At 42.3% G+C, this 27,155-nt stretch overlaps 3 protein-coding genes and 1 pseudogene across 3 annotated transcripts; all 4 read right to left on the bottom strand.

The window, feature by feature from the left end:
• LOC102712884 (uncharacterized protein At1g76660) lies at positions 1-3,195 on the bottom strand. Its single transcript, XM_006647217.3, has 3 exons — positions 2,887-3,195; positions 726-1,929; positions 1-504 (listed from the first exon to the last, which is right to left on the bottom strand). The coding sequence occupies exons 1-3, from the start codon at positions 3,031-3,033 to the stop codon at positions 278-280; spliced, it is 1,578 nt and encodes a 525-aa protein (XP_006647280.3). The 5' UTR covers positions 3,034-3,195; the 3' UTR covers positions 1-277.
• Positions 3,196-11,893: 8,698 nt separating this feature from the next.
• On the bottom strand, positions 11,894-13,842 carry LOC102716850 (60S ribosomal protein L35-like). The gene is made up of 4 exons (XM_015833729.2): positions 13,808-13,842; positions 13,571-13,706; positions 13,310-13,466; positions 11,894-12,183 (listed from the first exon to the last, which is right to left on the bottom strand). Exons 1-4 carry the CDS (start codon positions 13,809-13,811, stop codon positions 12,109-12,111), a joined length of 372 nt encoding a protein of 123 aa, XP_015689215.1. The 5' UTR covers positions 13,812-13,842; the 3' UTR covers positions 11,894-12,108.
• A 2,116-nt stretch (positions 13,843-15,958) lies between these two features.
• Positions 15,959-20,064, bottom strand: LOC102716575 (PLASMODESMATA CALLOSE-BINDING PROTEIN 2-like). The gene is made up of 3 exons (XM_015833115.2): positions 19,740-20,064; positions 17,880-17,913; positions 15,959-16,393 (listed from the first exon to the last, which is right to left on the bottom strand). Exons 1-3 carry the CDS (start codon positions 20,062-20,064, stop codon positions 16,189-16,191), a joined length of 564 nt encoding a protein of 187 aa, XP_015688601.2. The 3' UTR covers positions 15,959-16,188.
• Positions 20,065-22,056: 1,992 nt separating this feature from the next.
• On the bottom strand, positions 22,057-25,012 carry LOC102716297 (annotated as a pseudogene).
• Positions 25,013-27,155: the final 2,143 nt, after the last annotated feature.

Here is a 27,155-nt window from a genome sequence, read left to right as displayed (position 1 = left end):
TTTAAATATAGAATACATACTGCTTGTCACATATCCAGAGCATCATCTGGCGGTAGAAATCCCCAGAAATTCAGTACAGTACAAAAGAGGAACTTGGAGTTCAAATAGAATACAGGCTGCTAGTCACATATCCAGAGCATCCGGCGGTATAAATCCCCAGAAATACAGGACGGGCTACTCTTCAACTAAAGATTTTACTTCTAACAACAGCTCAAATCGATGCATGCTAGGCCAGGGGGACTCTGGATTCTAACTTATCCTGCATATTTGCACGTCGCTACTGTAGTTGCCTTGCCAGGGTGCTGCGCCATGACAGCACACCATTGGCTTCTCTCAAACTCCTAGCTCTTCTGTACTCGATTTCTGCATCTGAGCATGACTGTCCAGGCGGAACTTTCTTCCTGACTTCTATGGGTTTTAGAGATATTTCATCCCTTGCCTTCCTGAAAGGATGACAGTCTTTCACAATCCCTTCATCCTCGGATAGATCCCCTCCTTTTGTTCCTGTAATAAAGAGCACGTAAACAGAAAATAGCATCAAAAGAGGCATTGAAATTACATCATCAGAATCTGGGTCTAGGATGATATAAAACAGTATACTTCAAGTTTACATTTTGTATTAAAACCAACTATTTATCCAAGCAATTCACAAGATAAACCAAACACCTCATTCTATTATGTCGAAGTACAGCTGAATTGTCGAAGTAACAAATCAGGGGAATTACCTTTGAATATGTCCAAGTGCACTACATTTTGTGGAGACTCAATGGAAAGCTGGTCTGCAGGTTTCTTTGGGCTTGTGATCACTTTTACATTGAAAAGTGATTTATCCACCTCGGTAGCAGGAGCATTGTTTCCAAATGGAGATATACTGAACCCCTCATCAAGCGCATCTGGTATCTCCACATAAGGTTGAGTTGTAACGATTTCATCTGCGCTGAACCCAAAAGATGCTCTGTATGCTTCAACCTCCTCAGCATCTTGCTTGTCCCTTGAGACACTAAGCCTCCCACCATTATTATATGGAAATGACTGCTGAGCCTGATCCAGGTAGAACTGGGCAGATGCAGCTGGCCGAAAGAAGTTATTATCTAACATGTAGTTTCTAGAGGCAGCTGAATCAAGCCCAAAAATATTGGACGGTGAATTCCTGGAATATGGTGTATCACAGGCAGACCTGGAAGTCTTCCACTCTGCAGTGGGGACCTCTTGCTCAGGGATGGGCGAAGCCCTAGAATATGGTGTGTCACAGGCAGACCTAGATGTTTTATTCCAACGTGTAGTCTCTTGCTCAGGGATAGGTGATGAAAGACCAGTCCTTGGAGTTGCTGAAGCAGGTGATATGAGGCTGCTGGAAGGGCTTTCTGGGTAAAGTGGATAAGATGCCTGGAGCCCTGAACCTCCTGAATATGTTGTAGATAAGTACTGCATGTTGTGATCTTTGCCAGCAGTTTTAAGATGCATAGATGACAAAAGAAACCGAGCATATGGAACATCAGGAGAGGAGGGAGTAGTTGCATGAGCTAGCTCAGGTGGAGGGGTCAGTGGTGCTGTGGAAGGCTCAGTTGTGTAAGTTGAGAAGACAGGTGGTGAGACAAGCTGAGGCTCGTTAGCATATGGTCCAACAGCAAACATATTAGATGTTGGTCCACCCGGAGAGTTTGCAGATATTGACAGGAAGCAATTACTAGGTGATTGGGCAGTCGAAGGAATTGCAGAATTTGAGAAGGATGCTGGAGAAGAAGGTGGAGCAAGAAGAGACAAATTCAGAGCAGCATTTTGGTTGGAATTGCCACCAGATTGGTGTGCATTTCCACGGCTAGTTGACGCATTCCCATCAGGTATACGTGCAGCAGGAACTATACGCTTCCCACCCTTTTGTGATCCAAAACATGACAAGCCAGAAAGGCAGCCAGCCCATCTACTCCGCTGTTAAATGTAGAGAAATGTGTTAGAGCATGTGAAGTTATTAGTAGTTGCAAGAAATAGAAATAAAAAAGCATCCAGCATTTATGCTTGACTTTTATTAAGATTCATAATAACTCCACGAATGAATATAATGAACTAATTTAGAGTTCAAAAGTAATGCAACAATATGTCCAACGCTATAATTTCATAGAACTATTTAACTCTTCCCTAAATTTTATGATCTATATAAACAAATAACACTATTGGCTAATTAGTAACCATGGCAACGACAATTAGAGTGAACTCCATATAACAAGAAAAGGCACAAAGAGAAGCGTTTGGTCACCAAAAGTAAAGACAATGGTGTGATCAGATCATGTAATTCACAGGAACCTCAGCTCTCTCCAAACAACAGAGTATCCTAGCATGCCACAATGAGTTTATACTTCGGCCATCCAGTACGGCAGTACCGCCAAAGAGAAAAGAGAGACTACTCCCAATTCCAACCTCAACTCTATACGTATCTAAGGCAAGATCCACATTGTTATCTCTATAGCATGTGTGAAAAAAGGGGCTGGCAAATGGTCCATGCGATGCTTATTGTGAGACAAATGTTCTGGGGCTCTTGGCAAGACCACACGATGAAGAAAACATGAAAAGTGAGTGCAATTCAATACGAACAAGCAAAAAATAGAAGTTAGTTCAACAAATTGCTCACATAATGAAGAAAGTAAACCATACTAAACCCTAATTATCTGGTGGTAGAGATGCCCCAATTGCAAGTTGCAAGTCGCAACCACCACCGGGCGAGTACAATTCGTACCTAGTACGAAAAGGGCGTGCCCATCTAAGGTCGGCAAGGCCTGGCAGTCGCACGTACTAATCCACGTACCAAAAAACAAAAAAAGCAGCACAAAAGATGAAGGCAAGCGAAAGCTGAGGTGATTGCATGAGCAGGAACATGGTGAAGCATCACACCCTATCCTGCCGCGGTGGCTGGGAGTGGAATCTGGCCTCCGCCGAGCCAGCCGCCGTCGCGGCAGCGTTCACGGCAGCCGTGCCATTCGCCGGCCTGGTGCTGCCGCCGCCGCCGCCGACACCGCTGCTGCTCCCTCCTATAGCCATTCCCGACAGAGAGCCGCGACAGCGCCTGGTCACATTCTCCGCCCCCGCCGACCTCCTCCACCACCGGGTCCCAGCAGCAGAACCAGCCGCGTCGCCTCCACTGGCGCGGGCGCCGGGTCCGGCGAGCTCACGGCCGGATCCAGCTGAGGCGCGGCCGGATCCGGCGGGGCGCGGCCAGATCCAAGCGAAAGGCGCGCGGCGCGGGGCGGGGGGGAGGCGTCGCACGGCAGCAGGACGCGGAGGCGGAGGCGGAGGCTCCGCGACGCGCTGGGAGGGGAGGGCGGGGTGGGGGGGCACCGGCGAGCGGCGGAGCGGGAAGGGGAGGGACGGGGCGGAGCGGAGCGGCGTCGGGAAGGGAGAGGACTGAAGAGAAGAAGAGAAGGCGAAGTAGTGAAGTGGAAGGGGGGAGTGGAGTGGAGGCGGAGCGGACAGGAGAGTAGGCAGCATAGGAGCCTTCCCGTCTGACGTGTGGGGCCGGTACATGGAGTTTTCTTTTTTTTTTTTGGATTACTCCCATGTTATAAAGAGTTTTCAGGTATTAATGCGATTATTATTATCACATGATGATGATGATGATAAGAGGAGCCAGCTTAATGGTCCTCATCTCGTGTCTTTGGCTTGCTATCAACGATATAATAATTTTGGGAGCAGAGAAGCTATACATGCGGATAACATTGATATTCGTCATATTAATCGAAAGCTCGGCTTTGCTTAATGTAACCTTTTAACATATAGATTCAGTAGACATGTACAATATGGACAAGCATATATTTCTCTTGTCAAGCTTTTGTTTGAAGAGCTTTCTCTTCAAAAATATAAGAAAAAAATACTCTATTTTGTTCATCTATATTTTCTATTCTTCTGAGATCATTTTGGCCTATTCTCTAATCATAATTAAAAAAAACTAATCTTGGCTTGTTAGTTGAACCCTCTTTTTACACTGAACTTAGAAGGACATAACACCACACCTATATTGGTGAGTGGCTTCGGCTTATCACTCAGGAGTCCTATTATCGTGGAGGACAGAAGGATAGAGGGCGCATGGCTTCACAAGTTGCCCCTGTACCTTCTGTAAGGCACAATGACCTCGGTAGAAAAAGTAACATGTGAAACAACTCAACGTGGAATAGGGGAAGGAAGAATTGTGCTAGGCAAGCTTGTTGCTACACTATACCTTGTAGCGGGTTCTCTCTTGAGCATACAAGTTATCATCAGGATCATCAACATAGGCAACTATGTCAAATTGATTCACCGCCAATGATGTCACTCCAAGCAAATTCGCCACTCAAACGTGAATGTGAAATGGCAAAAATGAGGCGATCCTCTCACGCATTTTGGAGGATGGTGACCTCTATATACACACCCAACCCAAATTGCATACTGAATGATTACAACATCCGCACATGTAGATATGCTCATGCATGTTGTCGATCTTCCTCCTTGACTATTGGCACTGTTATGTACCTTTTTGACAAATTGGTGGCAATATATAAAATAGATAAAAACCGTCGGCTGAAGTTAGATTTACCAGAACAAAAGAACCTATATGGCGATGTAGGGATTTAGAGGTTGATGAGTATGAACATCCATGGTGTTGGTTAGTGTTTGCGGGCCATTTACCTCTTTTCTATGGTTTGACGAGGATTAGCTTAAGGTGGAACCTCGACCTCTTGATGGCACCAACGACAAAGACGAGCAAAGATTAGACGACAGTAAGTGTCGTGCTAATAGCATAAAGTTGGCACGAAGAAGTGAAGAGTGTGAGAGGGCAAAGTGGTGAACTAGCACGGTCTACGGTTGGGATGGTGGCCGCATAAAGGGACAATGGAGCACATCGCATGACCACAAACTTCCCCAACGCCTCCACCCTACATGTGTAGAAGAGTCAACGCTACATCATTCACGGAACCCAGTAAGTTACCATTCTTTTTTACAACGACATGGGTCATTATATTAGTCCAATTAATCCCTCTTAAAAGTATACATAGTTTCGTTGGACTTTCTTTCTGAAGAAATTGTACCTTTTTATCTTCTTTCGTTGATGCCCATTTGGAACCTCTAATGATATTGGATTTTTAGATTGTCTAATATTTATGGTAACTATTTAATGGTATAGATAAATGAATTAACTTTTGCAACGCAGAATTTTTTTTTGCATGAAACACATTATTAGGGAACCTAAGGCAATCCCAACGGAACATTTATGATAGTTTCTATCCCTCTTAACTGCATTGACAGGTCAGTAATTTGTTGATATGGCAGAAGAGCTAATGAAGAGAGGGTGCAGAAGGATAAAATCATTTCCTACTGAGGAAACAACGTCCTCACCTTAATCAAGGCACGAAGAACCGTGCAAAAAAGCATTGGGGAGACACCACCGGTTTCTATTGCCCTCCTCCTGGATCCGATGCGCAAGCCGTCTTCGCCATACGCGTCCGTCCGCTGGCTGCCAAGAACAGAGGATCCACAGATGTGAGAGAGAAATTTGATGAATGATTGGGCACAATTTCATGTGGACCCTGTTAAAAAATTTTGCACTGTGAAGGATATTTCTGGTATATTGTTCTATGCTATAAATTACTCTAGTTTTTTCATTGAGACTGTCCTTATAAAACAGGCTCGTGGAAAAAATAAAATCTACGTAAGTAAAGAATAGAGCCTTAGTATTAGCATTAGCATGGGACATCATCACATGATGATACAGGAGGAAGCTTTAATGGTCCTATCTATGAACGAATAATGATGGGAAGAGACAGAGAGTAGCCGAAACAAGGTAGGGCTACGTACAGCAGCCAAATACACATAACACCAAACATTCGTCCGTCATTGAACGGAGCCCTACCGTACATAATGAGTGAGTAGTTAGTGCATTATTTGCTGCAGGAGACCGTATTAATTATCTGTTATTAGTGGTCCTCACAACTACATGATCCCATCATGCATGCATGGCTATCGTATCATGATCCACACGATGCATAGATGGAGGCTGTATTTTTATCGTTGACTTTTATATGTTCGTCTTATTTAAAATTTATATATAAATATGTAAAATTATAAAACATACTTAAAGTTTCTATAATAATAAATCATATTATAACAAAATAATTAATAATTATATAATTTTTTAAATAAGACGAAAAATCAAATGTAACCTAAAAGTCAACAGCGTCGTATAAAGAAAATAGAGAGATGGAGTACGTGCTAGCGGCCTGTGCCGCTGTGCGTGAAGACCACACAGGCGTACGTGCATGTACACTTGTACTACTAGCTGGACTGGAGTATTTATCCTCGTCGTCTGCTTTGCCCACTGTTTAAGTTATTATGCCATGGTCAATAATTAATATGGCCATCAAGGCCCATGCTTACAGCTAATTAAAGATAGCACACCTTTTGGCCCACAGGTTGAGCAGGCAGGCATGTACAAATACATCAGCATACGATGGCTGCGTTCTTATGCTAGATTTTTTTTCCGATTATATGGTCATACTTTTTGACCGCTAAATGGTACGTAATTTGCTAAATATTTCTATATAAAGTTTACCATCTTAGCCTTCTCACTTAGATTTTTAAATTTTCAGTAATTAATTTCATTATTTATAAAATTAAATAACTATAAAAAATTTAATAATCTTTTACGTTTAAGCCAAATGTGTAGCTTTTTTGTGGGGAGTTCTTCCATTCTGGTGAGGGGAAAAAAAGCGAGAGAGAAGCCCATATCCCTCCCTGCCTTTTCATCTCTTCCCCCTCTTCTCTGGAGAATAATTAACCTTTTGATGCTCTTACATTGGTCGTAACAGATTTATCACTAGACTCATGTGTATATAGAATATAGACAGCAAATGGTATATCTGTTATTGACCAATTTTAAGAGTGACAAAAATTTAAATGCTCATTCTCCGGTGATTTGTGCCACATGCTCTAATCATAACAAACTTATCTTGTCTATATTTTTCTACACTAGCCTTATTACTAACTCCTTTAATTAGACCTACCTAGTAAGACCTTTGAAACAAAAGATCGAATCCTTCTTTTCTTCAAAATTCCGATGCAATGGACAATTGTATGGAGACTGCAGAGTACATTTAGCCAGAGATACGACCTCGTTAGAAGTTTTTCTTACTGTCATCTACTTTTTGTGTTTTTCCTACTATTTTCTCAATCTGAAACGATCATTCCTGTTTTTCCTGCTATCTTCTGAAACTCATTCCTACATTTCTTTCTTTGTTTTACAGTACCCTGTTTTTTGTATTTAAACTCCTATTGAAATTTATTTTGTTTTTTCTATTCCACTATGTTTTAATCGTGGGTTGTCTCAAAAGACTGCGTATTTTTTACTAGATTAATTGAGCGCTCGCTTACTAAACTTCTTTTTACCAAAAAATTTTATATAAAAGTTCAATTATCTTGTCTTATCTTCGTAGAGTAGATTTTTTTAAATTTTGTAGTAGTTAACTTTATCATTTAGACTATTAAATAACTAAAAACACTATGTGTGCTTTATCTTTCATTAAAAAAACATAACCCAAATGCTCCAAGCAGACGAGACAAATGGACAATTAAGTATTACTCCGTATTAGAGTAATTATTGACATTGACTAATAAAACTAGACGTAATCGTGACGAGGGAGAGAGGTATGCCTCAATATATACATATATATATATATATATATATATATATATATATATATATATGTGTGTGTGTGTGTGTGTGTGTGTGCGCGCGCGCACGGCAAGTTGCGGTACGTGGCGTTGGTGCGGTCAAAAGCGGGCAGGCGAGGCGCCTTTTGTTTAGCTCCTTTTTGTGTGAGAGCGAGTGATCGATTCGATTTCGATGCGACGGTGCGTTTTAATCATTGCGTGCGCGCGTATGCCATTGCCATTGCCATTGCCATGCCCCGGGTGGTGTCCACGTGACAACACGGCCTCTTTTTTTTGCTAGTTTGCTCGGATTAATCGCTCGCTCGCGCGTGGATCAGCTAGCTTAGCCTCTTTGGGTCTCTCGTCCGTCCATCCGCGATGGCGCAGCAGCATTAAGATCCTATTGTTTTCATCTGGCTTTTTCAATTCTGTGTTACATTGAAATTGAAATTGAATATTTGAACACTAATTAGAAGTGTTAAATATAGAATATGAATAAAACTTATCCCATACTCTGGACTATTTCGCGAGACGAATCTACTGAGCCTAATTAGTCCATGATTAGTGAATGTGATGCTACAGTAAACATTTGCTAATTGTAGATTAATTAGGCTTAAAAAATTATCTAATAAAACAGTTGTTTATTTATACAATTAGTTTTATTATCAGTCTATATTTAATGCTCCTAATTAACGTCCAAACATCCGATCCGATATGACAAAGAACTTAAAAAAACATCCCTACGTCAAAACAGCCGCTTATTCGTAAGCATGTATTCATGCTCGCGCGGCGGGTTTGGCGTACGAGCGTGCGTGCGTGCATGTTGCGTTGGGAAAAACCGGCCGTGCAGGTGCATACGTCTATATATACCGACCGCATTAATCTTAGAGGCGATCGATCGACAGAGAGAGCTAGAGTGCTTGACGTACGTACGTACGTACGTATCGTATACCTCATTATCAAAAAAAAAACGTATCTCTACGACGCTACTTATTGCGTGTTGGTATACGAATAAGTACGGAAGCAGCTGTGTCGATCGGCAAGGCGGTGGAGACAGTTGCGAGGTATGGAGTACAAAACGGAGAGGGGCCGAGAGAGATAGTGGGTGACGGGCCGGTAATGGATTAGAGATGGAACTCGGCCCAAAACTACTGAATTCGAAAAGATTTTAGAAATTTTCGAGGAATTTTAGATGGCGAACGAAACGACTCTTTGCGCGAGTTCAATAGAATTTCCCGATTAACGAACTCAAAACTTTTAGTGTTTGCAATGGGTTTGGAATACTTGTGACCTATTTGAATGGAAAACGAATATGTAGACTCTGGATTTGGATAATTTTGAATAGAGGGGCTAGGGGTCGGAATTTTGTGACGATGACTTGATATCAGATAACTACGGAAGGGTTTGAATTGATGGCAGATGATTCAATAGATAGCGATGGTCGGAGAAAAAATAAAAGGGAAAGTATAGGAGGGTTGAAGATGCTCCAACTCGATAAATCAAAGAATGGAACTTTTAAAACATTTTCACAAAAAATCTTCCTTGAAAAATTATAGAATATTCACATTTTGGGTGGAAGAGGTAGGGGTGAATTTTTTATAAAGAAAATGATGTCTAAATTAAGGTATTGCAAACTATATTTGTTCATCATAATTTTATTAGTAATCACTAACTATGCTAATGTTTTTAATTGATCATAGATGGATTGAAGTTGGATGTACAACACGAATCGGTTGAGCAAAGAGTACATGGCGGGACTTGGGGATGTTTTAAAGATCACATAGGATGACAGGTGTGAGAGAAATGCTGAGTATATGCTCTGCCCATGCATCGACTGTGAGAATGAGCAGTGTGTCGGGAAGTAGAGTACGTGTAGATATAGAGTCACTTGGTGAGAAGAGGTTCATGTCAGGTTATGAGTGTTAGATCATGCGAGGTGAGGGTGAACAATGGAACATCGATGCCATAGAAGTGAATGAAGACATGTTTATTCCTTCACCTTTATAGGTCAAATGTTCTATGTAGACCGTAACACACTTAACGCAATGTTGCGAGATGTAGGGCAGAAATAGTACAATTAGAGGGACTATGAAAAGTACACTCGATTAGTATCAGATGTAGGGACACCGGTTTATCATGGATGCAAGTCAAAATATACTACATTATTTACTGTGCTAGAGCTATATTGTAGAAGACCGACAATATTACAAGATTGTTGTTGGACACTAAAGGTAAAACAAAGGTAGAGTGAATGAGCATACAAGAAAAGTTTATCTATCGCCTGGTTGCCACACCCTATCAAATAACGAGAGACGGTCTTTGCTAGACTGCATAGCTATTATTAATGTACCTACAGGATAATTATCATGGATCAATAAGTTTATCTCCGATGGCTAGTTCAAGTTGGGGAGTATGAAGTCGCACGATTTTCATGTGATGATTACACAACTTCTACTTGTTGCTACTATAAACATTTTGCTAATAAGAGTCTGGCACAAATTCTACAACTATGTTTCATCTTCAGTTTCATTGGTCAGAAGTTTATAGATCTGATATATTAGATGGGTTGTAGGAAGATATTGTCAAAACATTGTGTCATCTGGAAATCTACTTCTCCCCATCATTCTTTGATATCATGGTTTGTGTCATCATGCATCTTGTGAAGCAAACAAAAAAGTGTGGACCAATGTTCATGAGGTAGATAAACCCCTTCGAAAGATAAGGGGGGCCCTAGCTACAGAAGGATGGAAGTCTAATGGTTGATTTGTATACTCAATAGCATCATACGAGTATTCCAAATGACTGTTGTCGACAATCTGAAGAGATAAACTGATGAAAGCTTTATTTGTGTGCTACCCTGTGAAAGAAATTTACCTTTTATTTAAATTTCAGTTACATGATTGTGAATCATGTGGGTGTGCCTAAAACGACACAGAATCTGATCAATTGGGTTCAAATATTTATCTGTGGCCGAGTTGTTATACTGAGTTAGAATATTTTACCTGAGTATAATACCCAGTTTTACACAAAAAAGAACTCCATTTACCTTTTTCAGGTCTTAGTGAATTATGGTCAGTCTTCTACAGATGCTGAAGAAGTGTCCAAGGAGGCAAGGATGTAAAGCTTTTTGTTGACTAGTTGCTTTGTTCATAGTTTTCTCGAAAGCAGAACAACATGGATGATTTGTACAAGAATATCATGAAGCATTGCTTTAAACTATAAACGTGTTATGTTCTTTCCTGAAGTAAAGAGTAAAATTCACAAAAGCACCAATTATCAAATGTAAACTGCAATTGAATGTTGTTTCCAGGGTGCATACCTTTTGAAAATTTTGTTCTCTTGTGCTGCCTTAAATAGATGCAAGAAGATACTGAGGTTTCTGTGTTTAACTTTCACAGATTGAAGCATTCTTCCGAGGAGATGTTTCCAAAGAAGCCGATGTGGAATCTATGATTAAAGCAGTAAGAGTAGTCCATTCGTGGTACGGTTTGTTCAGATTCTTTAACTATGCATTTCTTCTCTTTAATTCTGACCAAGACAAGTCACCCAGGCTGTTGATACAGGCACAGTTGATGTACTGGTAACACAATGCAGGTACTCTGAGTGGAATATTCAGTCTTCTTTTGGTGGATATGGTCATTGTTCATTTTGTTTATCTGGATTCTTTCGTGGATTCTCTCATTCAGCTCTCTTCACCTTCTGATGTTACCTGATGGAGGGATGTCTATGTAAGGCTTCGAGTAAAACTTGCGGTGTTCAAATTTTTCCCCTAGTATTAAAACCACCATGTGGATAAAAGATTATCTAATTTCTTATAATTATTTAATAATATAAATAATTTAATTAATTAATATAGAGTTTAGAACTATAATGATAAACTTCTATCTATAAACTTTTAACAAAAACACCATTTGGCAGTTTAATAATCATGTACACAGAAGCTAAGAAATAATCTACGAAAATCTGTACATACGCGTCTGGAGATATACAAATAGTTTATCATAAGCAACTGGTGCTGCTATACTCGTGCACATGTGGAATGCTATTATTGGAATGGTTACAAAAGCGGCAGAAGCAGATCCCTTCCGTTTGATTGCTAATCATAAACAGTAAACGCCAATCACATACCTACATCAGGTGACCGGGTCACATTTTAAAGTTGTATTGACAGACGTTGGGATCAACTCCACACGTCGTCGCATAACGATGACAACCATACAAGTGCCACAATTAGGCATAATTCGTATTGACAACGTTAAACAAAACGGACGACGAAAATACGAGATTAGATATCAATGTTAACATGCCAGAACTAATAAAACCCCGTAACATTGTACTTGAACCCCAAGGAATGCCCATACATGAGAACATCAAAATTTAAGAAACTCCCAAGGCTGATAAATTGTCCAGTGTTGTTCTAAACATAACATTCTCAACCTACGCCTTGATAGCATACTTCCTCATGGGGAAATACTTCTCCCGCTTCTTTTCCCTCTCAGTCTTCAGCGAAAGCTGACATGACAAAATTAAAATGTCATAAAAGATTCAAGAACAGAGCAAGATACTAGCAAACAAAACAAAGGTTTTGTAAAACAAATGATGGTTAAATGTTTCTATTTAAGTGCATATTGGCAAAGGCGATGTTGGCTTCAGTAGCAATCTCAGAAGCTCGTGGCATCGATAGTTAGAATAGAATGCATTTTTGAAGTAATACTGCAGCATGTCATGTGCCAAGTGTCAGCTTAATTTGATTCATGCCACTGTAAATTTACATGTTCTAAAAAATGCCATTACAATTCATCTAATTGAAATGTGTCGGTATTTTGGTCCAATGAAACTCAGATGTACAATATGGCATGGATCTAATTTTGGGAGGAATGTAGTGGCAACATTCCAATTAGACGAATTATAATGACATTTTCCAAAATGGGCAAATTTATAGTGGCATGGATCCAATAAACCCATAAATAAATATCTACTTGATCTCCTTTAAAATATCAGATTATATAGCATGTCATGTGAAGTGTCAAGAAATTGTAGTTAAAAGCTTTGTGCATTTGTCCCAGAGCTCATAAAAATGATGTCCCGTTACTATTTATGTTTCTTCATTTTTGAACCATAGCAGGAGACTCTCCTTCCTAATAAAGTGGAGATGTGCTCCAACTAAACTAATGTCTAAGCACCAGCCTCCTTAGGATGCTGGAGTTTCAGGGACTGAAGGGAAAAACCATGACAATTTGATCTATCCAAAAGAATGGCATGGCTGTTCAGCTGTTGCCTATGTAGGATGTCATGTCCCACACCCCAAAATGGCACTATGATTATTCATGCTACATACAATTCATGGGGCTTTAATCAATTGCACACAACGCAAAACACACAAACGCTAGAATCTAACATTACCAAAAATAACAAACAGTAATGAAGCTAGCCAAGGGACATAATGGCATTGCTAGCAGAGTAAACAAAATAATGCTATGACTTGCAGTTCGTTAATTAACTCAAGCAGGCCAATCCAAAAAATATATAATCACATACGTGCGACAGAAACCACAACACATCTCCACTCTATCGGTAGAAATTTCACAAAAATACTAACCAAAATTTGAAATGAGCAAACATTATTTGAATGCTATACCTGGTGCTTGGTGAGGCGGCGGCGGATGGCGCGGGTCTTCTTGGGGCGGAGGTCGAGGGGGAGGAGGCTCTTCTTCTTGTACGCCTCGCGCAGCGCCGCCTTCTGCTTCTGCGAGATCACCGTCAGCACGCGCGCGATCGAGGTGCGCACCACCTTGCTGCGAAACGCATCGAATCGAAACACTGGTTCAGCTCCGGCCGAACCACGACGGCGAAACAGGAGGAGGTACAGGAGAGAGAGCGCGAGGGAGTTAGTACGAACATTTTGGAGAGCTTGTTGGAGGCGCCGCCGGTGACCTTGGCGACGCGGAGGAGGGAGAGCTCCGCCTTGAGGTCCTTGAGCTGGGCCTGCAGCTCCGCCTTGTTCTTCCCCCGCAGCTCGTGAACCTTGATCCGGGCTGCCGCCGCCCATTCGCGCCGCACCAGCAAACACAGTTAGATCCACAAACGAGGAGAGAGTGTGCGTGTGAGAGAGAGCCACGAGCCGTATGCAGCTTACCCATGGCGACGGTGGCGGCGAAGCGGCGGCGCGGCGGGCGGCGAGGCGGGGGCGGTGCTGGGAGGGGAAGAGGAGAGGAGGCGGCGGCGGTGGCTTATATATAGAGGAGAGGGACAGCAAAACGCCGTGGAGAGGGGAAAAAAACCCTAGGGTGAGGCGAGATGGGCTTTTATGGGCCTTGTTGGGCTTTACTGTAGATGGCTGGGCCCAATGACTGATCATTTGCTGTCCCCACGAATATATACGTGTTTAAGGATTTGGATTTGTCGGTTTTCATGGTAAAAGATCGAAAACCGGTGAATTCGAACAGTTCCATGAAAGATTTAAGTTTTACCTTTTAAGTTGACTGGTTTATTAAGCCAAGCTAAATTTGAAAATTTTTCCAATAGGGCCCAAGGACCAACCTTAGAGCATCTCCAATAGCTTATCTAAATTTGACATCCATATCTTTATTTAGATGATCATCTCAAAATATTCCATACTTCATATATCTTTGTACTCCAACAGATCATTTATACATGACATCCATGATGTGATGGATGTTCTAGTAGAGCTCAATTTTTACTTTTCATCCACTATTTCTAGTACGCAGGATGAGATAGATGAGCCGTTGGGGATGCTCTTAGGGGCCGGGGGCAGTGAAGCCTTTCCCCCACAAGGAACCCGCAGGCCTTTGAAGATTAATAGACTAGGGCCACGTTTGGTTGGGAGGAAAATTTAGACATACAAATTTTATACATGCAAACTTTATACATATAAACTTTTCATATATAAATCATTATACATATCAAATTTATATCTATAAAGTTAAGACCACTATTTGTAAAGTTTATATACATATGAAAAAATTTATACATGTAAACTTTATACATACAAACTTTATATACATATACACATACATACAAACTCTCCATACAAAAATCTATATAGATCCAAAATATTATATATACAAAAAAATTATAGATATATACTTATTATAGAAAAACTTTATACATATAAATTTATAAATTTATACGTGTAAACTTTATACCTATAAAGTTAAAACCTATAGTAAAAAACAAAAAAAAAAGATGTATGTAACCAATTTGGGCCGCAATAGCATGTGGGCCGTGGTCCATGGGCTGGCAATGCCGCGCGGCCGCGCGATCGCGCGCACATTAGCCTTTTCAGACACCCTCGACTTCTCGGTGCGTCCTCACCATCCACCTGTGGGCCTTGATCGGGATCCGGGTCGTTCTTGACCAACCCTGACCTTGACTCGCCTGCTATCAACCCTAAGCTGAGCCCATGCAATAAAGTTAGTACTCATGTTTTTTTTCGATATTACCATTTGTTTTGTGAATATCTCATTCATGACTATCGACTCTGTCTTTTCACTTTTGTTTAGATTTATAAGACCAAATTTTAATTTTTAACATTAAATTTAGAGATTTTACGCCTTTTTATCATAGTTCATTGATTTTTATATCACTAAGAACATGTATAGAAAAGTTTTATTCATAAATTATTTTTGGTTGCACATATTCTGTTTGGCTTTTTGGGAAAAAGCCAGTCACCTATGTTCATACTATTTTCCAAAGTTGCATTGTAAGTTACTCCTTTGACACTATAATTTTACCCAAAAGGCGCTACTCGATCTTATTTGATATTTATTGTGTTTTGGGGGGCAAACAAGGAATTTGCCTGTCATTTAAGGTCCACTTGTATCCATGATGGTCCGTGCCAGCATTATCAAACTCAATGGCTAGTCAAATAATCATCCATCACAAGCAAACATACTCCTAGGAAATATTACATCCATCCAAAAAAAATGGTAAGTAACTTTATAAAGTTTAGGAAGAATTAAGGGTACGAAGAAAATACTACAATAGCCATTAATAAATGAGAAATGATGGTAATAAGAAGGTAAGTGTGGATAAAATAAGAATAATTTTGCATAAGTGATCGACGACACCACTAGTACTATGTTAGAAATGGTTATATTTTGATGTAAGATTTAAATATCAGATGTGCTTATATTTTCGAAACAGTGAAAGAGCGTAAATGAAAAACCTTAAAACTGAGACAACAAACAGATTCAAAAACAAAACAGAGAAAAAAAATCCAAATGAATTCAACGGAGAGAGCGAGATCCAATTAACCGAACTGACTGCCACTCTAGCCCTTTCGCTTGAACGGGGCAGGTGCTCACACCAACAGCGCTACGTAACATACGTACGAACGAGCCACTCCTACCAATTAACCCATCAACAAAACTGTGGTGATTTTCTTACAAATTCCCGCGATGCGCAAACAAATGTATGCATGCAAGTGCAATGATGCCCTAGCTAGCTGCAATATATATCTCATCCATGGCGGCGGCGCCGGCCGGCGTTCATGGATCACCGCCGCTGCGCCTGCGTGTGCAAGAGGAGCAGATGGAGGAGGCAGGACAGGGCAAGAGGAAGGAAGGCGGCGGCAAGGCGAGCTGGGGCGCCGGAGTCGTCGCCCGAGCCGAGGTCCGGGGGGCTTAGGCCGCCGTTGTCGCTGCCCGGCGGTGAAGGTATGCCGCTGGTCGAGCCCGGTGATCCTGACTGCCCTGCACTGCTGCCAACGAACGAACAAACAAACAGATGTCACCACCTTGATCAGCAGACTGACTCTTCTCTGAACGTAATTCAGTTCAGCTGTTTTGTGATCCTATAGATTGACACACCGTAAAGTTTGAATGTCACAGTTTTGTATACTTTCTCTGGTCAAATCAAAGTATAGTACTGTAGAATAGTATAAAGTTGTTTGGACAACTCTCTGGTGCATTTTACTGTTAGTATTATACTACCAGTAGAAAAAAAGTATTTCTGTACTTGGTTAATTACTTGATTAGCAGTATTTTGTAATTTTGTTTCTTTTGCAATAAAGATCACAATAAAAAGGACGATAACCTTTAAATTTTTACTACATCTAATATTGTTGGTAGTATAATTTAATCATAACCTTTTAATAAAAATAGATCAACGGTATTGATTAAATTCTACTGCCAGTAAAATGCACCGGAGTCAGCCCCAAGTTGTTTATATACGTGTCGTATCGCGGTCTATTAAGACTAAATGCACATGTTGTGTTTCAGAAAAATCAATACAGCTTATTTTGTCAAAACATCGATTATTAAATAAAATGCACAGCTGCACGAAATGAATCTATTTAGAATTTAGTAAAAATATTTTTTTCAAAGATAGGTGAGATACATTTAAAAATGATCACATGCTCTTTTTCAGAAAAGAGCTACAGCGTATTTTTCATGCAATAATTCATTGCGTATAAATTGATTATTTGTGAATACGCGATAATTCGGAAATATTATTTTCAGTCTCCCATTTCTCTTTTGTTTGCGTATAAATTGATTGCTCAACAGTCAATCCCTTGGACAATATTCATTGCGTTACTCAAAACCTAAATTCTAACACAGATTAAACCATATTGTCTGACCGTAGTATGTATCCTAACAAATTAGACCCTCTAAAATCACGACTTTGTCTGTACAAACACTAATAATGTGTATTGGACAGTCTCCTTGAAAAATCAGAAAATTTGAGAGCACTGTAATGAAGCCACTATATTGGATCTGATGTTAAGGACTACTACATTCACAAAGGTGTTTACTTTCAAGTTCCATTAGTTGCACCAACTAGCATTATTATTTGTGCAGATCTAATTCATGAAATTAAGTGAGCACTGCCCATTGTGGTGGGAATTAAGAGTTGTTGAATGAAATAACCAAATGTTCAGACAGCTGTAAAAGCTATTACCTTTGCTACACACTATAAAATTTTCTGTCTCTCTAGTTTTATATGGATGATAATGAATTTAAATACATATATAAAACATATATATTAATCCATAGATCAATCTAGTAGAGTGAAAACATCTTATAATATGAAATGGAAGTACCAATCTACAAATCCATATGCCGCTGCTCCTTTATACAATTTTATCTTCTAAAATATTTTTTCATTTAGTTATGTGAGATGAGACGTTCAACAGATGTACTACATATGGAACAGATCAATAAAGTGATCATATATGATGCATATACCTTGGTGATGCTGGGTATGTGCAAGATCCATAACCTGAAATAAAGGAACAAGCAGAGTAAGTACACACAAAGTTTAATATGCACCTTGAGAGATCTCGAGATAACAAAAAAGCATTGTGAGAGAAAGATAGAGAAGAGGGGAATGGTGTTAAAAATGGATTATTGGATGCACACAGTTAATATATCTGAAACAACCTCAATGTACTATGAAAATTAAAGGGGAACAAAATATGAAATAAAGATATGCCTATATTAGAAGAAAGGAAACTTGGTAGTATTCCAAGAACTATTTCTGGTTCTATAATTCCGTTACAGATCCAACATTTTTTACACGGTCAAAAATTGCAAGTATACAGGCAAGATCTAAATATGGAAGGTGCTAGGTAGAAAATATTATCTCTGTCCCAAAATGTAAGTATTTTTAGATTGTTTTGCAGGGGTTAAGATTGAGAAGAAAAGACTATGTCACTAAATAAATGAGGAATAAATGTGGGCGAAAAGGCATGTGAGAATAAAATGAAAAGTAATTGATGATGCAAGTAGTATTATGCATAATACAAAAAATAATTATATTTTGTATAAGATTTAAATATCAAAATATTTACATTTGGGGACAAAGGGAACCTTCAATCTTTTTGATGAAGACATACGTAAAACTTATTTGAGTGCATAAAATTGTCCATGTCAATCGTTCTTACTGTATACTTTTATACTTTAAAAGAAGATTCAAGATAAATTGGAGTGGCTATAAGTAAATTCAGTTATTGCACTTGCATGATGAAGGTATTTTTAGAAAATAGGTTAATTGAAATACTCTGTCAGCATCCATCATTTAAACCAAACAGCCAACAAGTTTGCGCCAATAGTAGAAATTCTACCACCTCAATGGACGAGAGAACTAGCACAAGAATCATGCATATTTCTCCTTCAATCAAGTATTAAGTTGGATCTTAGATTTCAAAAAAAGTGGGATCTTGAACTGATTTCTTTACTTCTGACCAAATGTACCCCGACTCCCCGAGGTAAGCATCCTAATATAAATTTACCCAGAATAAACATGGATGACCCTAATACAGTTTTGTTCTGTTAGGTGTTTGAAGTAGTGTCAATGTGTCATTTGATTTACATTAACCATGCAAGTGCGGTCTGTTACTTCATTATGTCACAGGTCTATAACGTAAACTCGTCTACAATTACTGATCGATTTTCTGGAGCAGAAACAATAGCGAAAAGAAAATTGCTTAGTTGAACTCATTTGCACTGAGTTGGAAGCACTAGTCTACAATATTGCAGATTAGCAATTTAACCTTGCACTGTTGCACGATAATTTCAATAGAAAAAACATGGCTAATTCTCTGAAATCCATGATCCTGATTAGTTGGTACTGCAGCAGTACAGTGAAAGGAAGAACAGAGGCACAAAGACTGTCCACAAATGAAAAAGGCAAAGATAGCACAAAATCACCCCCCAACACAAGAAACCAACCTAAAGGTGAAAAAAGGGTACTGTTAATTGTTATTCAATCAGTTCATCACATGATTACGTACCAGCAAACTACTAGACAAAGAAAAGCTGGATGAGTAACCGTATCTATGAATCCCGGCAAAGATGATATGCAAGAAACAACACCAAAGTTTCCGAAAAGCGTAATTGCTAGTACCGAAGCAGAAAAGCAAAAGATACAGACATACTCCGAGACGAAACAAGAAAAGCAAAAGCAAAAGAGATGCAGAGAGAAGGAGATACAGAGCACACAGGAAGCTAATCATAGATGGATGGATGGATGGATGGATGAGCATGGCAGATGGAGATGGAGATGGAGGAGAGAGATGAACGCGGCGTGGTTGAGTTTTTACTGACTGGGGTCGGTGAGGGTGATGGTGGCGGTGCCGGCGAAGTCGCAGGCGCCGGGGGCGGCGCGGGCGCGCTGGAAGACGGAGTTGAAGGCGTAGGAGGCGTGGGCGGCGAGGGTGTTGGGGAGGTAGCAGAGGCCGCTGGCCTGGATCGGGGCGCAGTCGGCCGCCCCCGCGGGGCCGCACGCGTAGTCCAGCGCCGCCTGCAGCGTCTTCTCCGGCGCCCCGCTCCTCGCGATGCACCACGGCGCGCCCGCCGGCCGCGCCGCCAGGCCGCACGCCACGGCGAGCCACCACCACCACCGCCACCGCCACAGCAGCGCCCGCCGCATGTGACCGAGCCGGCGCCGGCGCTGGGGAGGCGGAAGAAGAACGGTGGTCAAGAAAGCAAGAAAGGTGGCGGAAGAGGGAGGCGGAGCGAGCGGAGCGAAGTGGGGGGAAAGCGAGCGGGGGGAGGAGAGAATGGGAAGGGAATATTACGGGTGGGAGCGGGAAGGGGAAGAGGATCTCCTTCTCCCTCGTCTTCTCTTTCTCTTTGTCTCTCTTCCTCTTTTTATCTATTGTCTTGCTTTCTTTCCTTCTTCTAGTATTTTCTTTTTTCTTTTCTTTTCTTTTCTTCATGTAACCTTGGTTGCTAGCCTTGGCAATGGGCTGTTCTGCTTTTTCTTACGCTGGGCCTTTTGGGCTGTTGTTTCTCTTGTTTTTATTGGGTTGTTGTGTTGAATGGTTGTATGATTTTGTAATAATTATTCGAGTGTTCTAGCAAATCAATTTAAAATATTGTTATCAAAATATATAATTGTTAGAAAAAAATACCATTTATAGGATTGAGGAGTATCCATAGGCCCATAAATTTGAATAAGTTTTATAGACAAAAGAAAAGATCATATTAACTAGGATGGAATAAGTTTTATAGATAAAACTAATTGATAGCATATGCTGGACACTATAACATTTGTACTAATTGATAGCATATGCTCCGAGTTCGCCACGAACGATCTGGGACCTCTCCACCACTTCCTCGGTGTGCAAGTTCACCGTACCGACGGTCAGATGCTTCTTCACCAAGCTCAGTATGTTGTTGATCCCCACGATCGTGCAGGCATGACGGATTATAAACCGTGCTCCACTCCAGTCGACACGTCCTCCAAGTTGTCAGCCTCCGCCGGTGAACCCGTCAAGGACCAGACAGCCTATCGCAACATGACGGGTGCTCTACAATACCTGACGTTCACACGACCGGACATCGCATACGTCGTTCAGCAGATACGTCTACACATGCATGACCCCCGTGAAGATCATCTCAACTTGATCAAACGGGTACTTCGGTACATCAAGAGAACACAACAACTCGGCGTCATCCTCACCCCGTCTTCAACTCGACGATCGACTTCCGGCTTCTGCGTCTTTGTCGGCAATAATTTTGTGTCCTGGTCCGCCAAACGTCAGCCGACGGTCTCTCGCTCTAGCGCCGTCGCCGAGACAAGCTGGCTACGTCAACTCCTCGGCGAGCTTCATCAACCACTTCAACAAGCCACCGTCGTTTTTTGCGACGACGTCTCCGCCGTCTACATGCATGTCGGCAAACCCAGTGCAACACCAACGGACAAAGCACGTCGAAATCGACCTGCATTTCGTCCGTGAACGCGTCGCCCTGGGAGATATCCGCGTGCTTCATGTACCGTCAACCTCGCAGTTCGCCGACGTCTTCACCAAAGGGCTTCCGTCGTCGCTCTTCCTCGACTTCAGAACAACCCTCAACGTTCGCGAGCTCCCTGTTGAGTCTGCAGGGTTGTGTTAGCACTTACATTTGTATAGCTGCGGTATACTCGGTGTATTTGTTAGGAGCAATTTTACGGTTCAACAAAAAGTACCTCGAGGTACCGGTACCTCGCGGTACCAAATCGTTTTTGATCGTTGGATCTAACAACACACATCCTACTCAGCTAGATCCAATGGTGAGAAATGGTTTGGTATCTCAAGGTACCGGTACCTTGAGGTACTTTTTGTTGGACCGGAGCAAATCTCATTTGTTAGCTAGGTTGTTAGCAGCCTGTTGGATCTCAACAACTCTATACCGAGTCTTTTTGTATTTGATCCTATCGTGACTGTAACCCAAGCTATATATTGAATGGAATACGCCACTGCTAAGCGTGGCTTCTCCCAACTCTGTCTTACAATTTATACCCCACTTGTCCCCGTACAAGTGAATTTGTAACGTGGTAGAGTTAAATTAGTTTAAAAAATGACTTAAATGTCTCTGGTTAAATAAATAGATTGCTTGGAGCGAGAGTAGATATTGGTAAAATAAATAGAGATTTAAATATGATATGATTGTTTAGACAACTAGTAATACTTTATAAAGACATTCTTTACGACAAAAATTTAAATTCGAGAAATACAACAATCATGGTAACACGAGTAGCTGTGTTCAGATCGATAGTAAATTAGTAATAATTAAACAGATAATAGAGATGGTCAATGCGTGTGGCCTCCGTCATGATCATCGTAATAGAGATGAGCCGGGAGCCTGGGCTCGGGGATGGCCTCGAGCTGGAGCTTGCGCGACACGGATATCCCGAACTTCTCCTCCACGCTCAGCTCCTCCGGCGCCATGCCGCCGGGGAGCCTCCACGCGAAGGCGTGCAGCAGGTTCGCCAGCGCCAGGTGCACCATCTTCAGCCCGAGCGCGAGGCCCGGGCACATCCGGCGGCCGGACCCGAACGGCAGCAGCCCGAAGTCCTGGCCCCTCACGTCCACGCCGCTCCCGACGAACCGCTCGGGCCGGAACTCCGCCGCCGCGTCGCCCCACACCGCCGGGTCGCGGCCGATGGCCCAGACGTTGACGAGCACGCGCGTGCCCGCCGGGACGTCGTAGCCGGCGACGGAGGCGTCCTCGCGGGACACCCGCGGCACCAGCAGCGGCACCACCGGGTGCAGCCGCATGCTCTCCTTCACGACGGCCTCCAGGTAGGGGAGGCTGGCGATGTCCGCCTCCGCGACGAGGCGGCCGCGGCCGACCACGCGGTCCAGCTCCTCGGTGACCTTGGCGAGGACCCGCGGCGTCCTCAGGACCTCCGACATGGCCCACTCCACTGACACCGACGAGGTATCTGTGCTGCCAGTGATAAGCTCCTGCACATGTATACAGGGACGGACCAGAAATTTACTAAGGATGGGTTTAATGAAATATAAATCTTTTGCATAATTTTTTTAATGTAATTTTTGTCTAGGAGTGGGGCTTGAGCCCAAGCTGCCCCACGTCTGGTACCGCTCTAATCTATACTTGTAGTATTTAACTAATTTCACCACATAAATAAAAATATAATCTAATTCCTCCCCAAGTCATTTTAGTTCTGTTCTAAATTAAAATATTCTAAGTATGTACTTACCAAAATATAGTAGCATCTACTAATTAGTTTTCATTAAATTTAGCATAAAATTAACATGTCTTGGTAATACATTTATTTGTAGATTCTACAAGATTGATTAAGGACTTTTAAAGGTTCTCTAATGATTATGAGTCGTCCATGCTTTAGATCCACGTATCTAATTTTATTATACTATACCGGTAATATTTATGGTAGAAATTTTATAGAGAGTGAAACTAGAATTGAAATAAATAGCATTATAATAAATTTGATAGTGTTAGGTTGAAACTGATGAATTGATAAATATATTTTACTAGTATTTCAAATAAAATATTTAATATACTTATATAGATTTAAATCTTAGTGTATTTGTTGGGCATCCTGTGATGTACTACTACTAAAATTATATATGAAGGAGAATATAATAATAAAATTAAATGAGGAAGCACTTAGGGGTTAAGGAGAATATAATAATAAAATCAAATGAGGAAGTACTTAGGGGTTGTTTAGATGGGGCTAAACTTTTTAGCCCCATATCGCATTCGATGTTTGGACACTAATTTGAAGTATTAAACATAGATTAATAAAAAACCAATTTCATAAATGAGTGGTAATCCACGAGAAGAATTTTTTAAGCCTAATTAATCCATAATTAGAGTATGTTTACTGTAGCATCACATAGACTAATTATGGATTAATTAGGCTCATTAGATTCGTCTCCCGAATTAGTCCAAGATTATGGATGAGTTTTGTTAATAGTCAACGTTTACTATTTATAATAAGTGTTCAAACATCTGATGGAAAAGAGGCTAAAGTTTAGCCCCTTGTTCCAAACACCACCTTAATATAATTTAATTACCGGAATGAATGCCTTGACGCCATCGCGCTGGATGGGAACCTTGAGGTTGGGATCGTCGGCGAACTGCAGCAGCAGGTCGACCATGTCCGCGGCGACGAACGCCGCGCCCTCCCGCCGCCGCCGCTCGTCGTGCTCCTCCAGCACGTCCTCCAGGAACCGGTCGAACATCTTGCCCAGCCTCTTCATCCTCCCGATGTACCCCTGCGGGTCCAGCCAGGCCAGCCACGGCACCATGTCCCCGACGTTGAACACGCCATTGAGGAAGAAGATCTCCTCGATCATCCACCTGAACTGCTCCGGCGTTGCCGCCGCCGCCGCCGCCGGATCTGCCCCCTCGACGATGTACTTCTTCCCCAGCACCATGGCGAGATCACGTTGAGGGTCACCATGAGCAGGTGCTCCTTCAGGCGCACCGCCGCGGGCGACGCCGCCGCCGCGTCGCGCAGGCCGCGCAGCATGGCGCGCACCTCCTCGGCCCGAACGTGCTCCGCCGACGCCAGCCTCCTGGCGCTGAGGAGCTCCGTGACCCACACCTTGCGCGCCTGGCGCCAGTACTCGCCGTAGTGCGACCACAGCATGCCGGTGAAGTTGTACACGGTGTACTTGCCGGCGGCCGTCCTGGGCCGGTCGAGGAACGCGAGGTCGTTGGTCTTGAGGAAGTACCTGGCCATGTCGACGGAGGAGGCGACGACGACGGGGAAGGAGCCGAACCGGAGGGACATGAGCGGGCCGTGCCGCGCCGAGAGCGCGTGGATGGACCGGTGCGGGAGCGGCCCGATCAGGTTCAGGTTGCCGATCACCGGCCAAGGACGCGGCCCCGGCGGGATGTTGTGCTTGCGGGCGCGCGCTCCAGCTCCTCCTCGCTGCAGGTGGCGGCGTACGACGGCGACGAGGAGGAGCAAGGTGGGCAGCAGGACGACGACGGAGGAGGATGGCCATGGTGGTAGCACCTCCACTGTTGAAGCTGATGGGATTCCCATGGCGCGCCGCCGCGCCGCGCCGCGCCGCGAGAGTGGTATTGGATGGGGTTACTGATGAGTACTTCTTTGCTACACGGTACACCGACGGGCGACCGGACAAGGACTAATTCATGTCGTTTATCTACTCGATCGAGTGGACGTCCACACGTCCACGTATCATACAATATCCTCGGCAGTACATTCCTCCCATTCATCAGCGGCGGATCTGATTTTATATGAATAAGTGACATGCTTGATAAACTCAAACAAATTGAATAAATTGATTCTGAATATAACAAAGTCACTACTCAGATTGCAGCCATAATTTAATAAGACATAAATGAACAGAGCATATGAAAAGCTTTTATACAGTGAAGAAAGCTACTCAAGTTCATTTCTATATTAAAAATGACAATCAGATGAAGACAACCGATGAAAATTAGAACACGGTTGTTCTCTGCTATTTGCTCTCAAAACTGTGGGGTGATGCACATGCAGCCTTCCAACATATATAAATAGTGATCAGAGATCCTCAACTAACTCGTGACAGTCTATCTTACCAGAAAGGTTTAAACCATGTTTTATATGACTATATAACAAGCTATATTACCAATTAAGAAGAAGCCGTTGCAACTGAAAAGTAAAGAATAGAGCTAGCAGATGTAATATGCTTTTAGAACAAGACAAACGAATTTGCATATATATAAGCAATTTAATCCATCCAAAGAATATGCAATCACACTCAAGTAATGAACTAGCAGATTGCACAAATAATGTGAATCAAAATAAGTAATAGATAACTCACAGCACGTAGACAATCTAGGTGGGAAGGCAAAACTCAGCGAACTCGAAGTTCTGTCCCAGAAAACCAATTCCGCTGCTCACGTCCGAGTCTTCAATCAGCGGATGGTTGACAGGGATATACTGAGCCGATGTTGATACCGAGTGGAACGTCCACGTCACCAACCCGAGGAGCAGATGATCACTGCACAGCAACAGGTCCCAAATACTTGGCCTAGGGATGGCAATGGGTAAATACCCATCGGGTATTGCTATCCCATACCCACACCCAATAGTAAAATTTCGTACTATTAAAATACCCAAACCCGTCACGGGTAAGAAAATTTCTCCATACCCATACCCGCTTGGGTAAACCTTACCCGTCGGGTCATCCATATACCCGCAAAAGTTCAAAATAATCTAAATATCACGGTTTTCATATAGTATATTGCATAGACGCTAGATACTTAGGACATCACACATTCATATAGTATGGTGAAAAAGGTATGGATGGTTTAAATACCTATGGTTTTGGTTAATTAGGCTAGGCTAATTTGATATTAGGTCATGACATGCATTTAAACTTGCGGGTATTTATTACCCATGGGTAAACGGGTATGGGGATCATAAGAACGTTTTCATACCCGTGTACCCATCGGGTGAAAGTATTTGCCCAATTACTTACCCACGGGTAATATATTTAGCTCATACCCATACCCTAATGTAGTAAATACCCATTGGGTCTCGGGTCGCGGGTCCACATTGCCATCTCTAACTTGGCCAAGGCAGACAACAAGCAGATGCTTCACTGCACCACGCAGGCGTAGCAGCCACTCACCACAGTCACCACCACCTGCACACCACAACGACCAGAAATGGGGGAAAATGGCGCATGCCGCAATCTCGCACGTCACCAGGCACCACCGGTGGTGTCACACCCCAAGTTTCTATCAAAAGCCAAATTCTAAAAGAAAATGTTGAATAATAATTGACCTAATTAAACTCAGGAGAAATACCCTCTAAGGAATTAATGTAATTTAAATAAATCGAAGTCCGTGAAATCATTAACTGGATTTAAAGTTAAAATTCAAATTATAAAACTTGCACCAAAAATAAATTAAAAATTGGCAAGGTGAGATTTTCCCCTCCATTTTCCTTTTTCTCTTTTCTTCTCCCTCTCTTTTTCCTTGTTGCTTGATTTGGGCCGCAGCCCAAACTTCCCTCCCACCCTTTCTCTCTCTCCTTTCCTCTCCTCCCCTCAGCCCAACCCATCGCGCCCGCTTCCTCCTCCCACCTTGACTTGCCCTGCCCTCCCCTCCGATCGGCCTAGCGGTCCACCTCCCTCCTCTCCACGGGTAGGTCCCACCCATCAGGCCGCCTCCTCCCCCTCGCATCCGTCTCGGCCACCAGTCACTGCCGCCCTACCCGATCGTCGCCGCCGATTGCACCCTCCA

This window comes from Oryza brachyantha, chromosome 2, assembly GCF_000231095.2.
Source record: "Oryza brachyantha chromosome 2, ObraRS2, whole genome shotgun sequence".
Lineage (NCBI taxonomy): Eukaryota > Viridiplantae > Streptophyta > Magnoliopsida > Poales > Poaceae > Oryza > Oryza brachyantha.
Note: the sequence above shows the minus strand (reverse complement) of the source record. Positions and strands in the feature narration are given on the sequence as shown.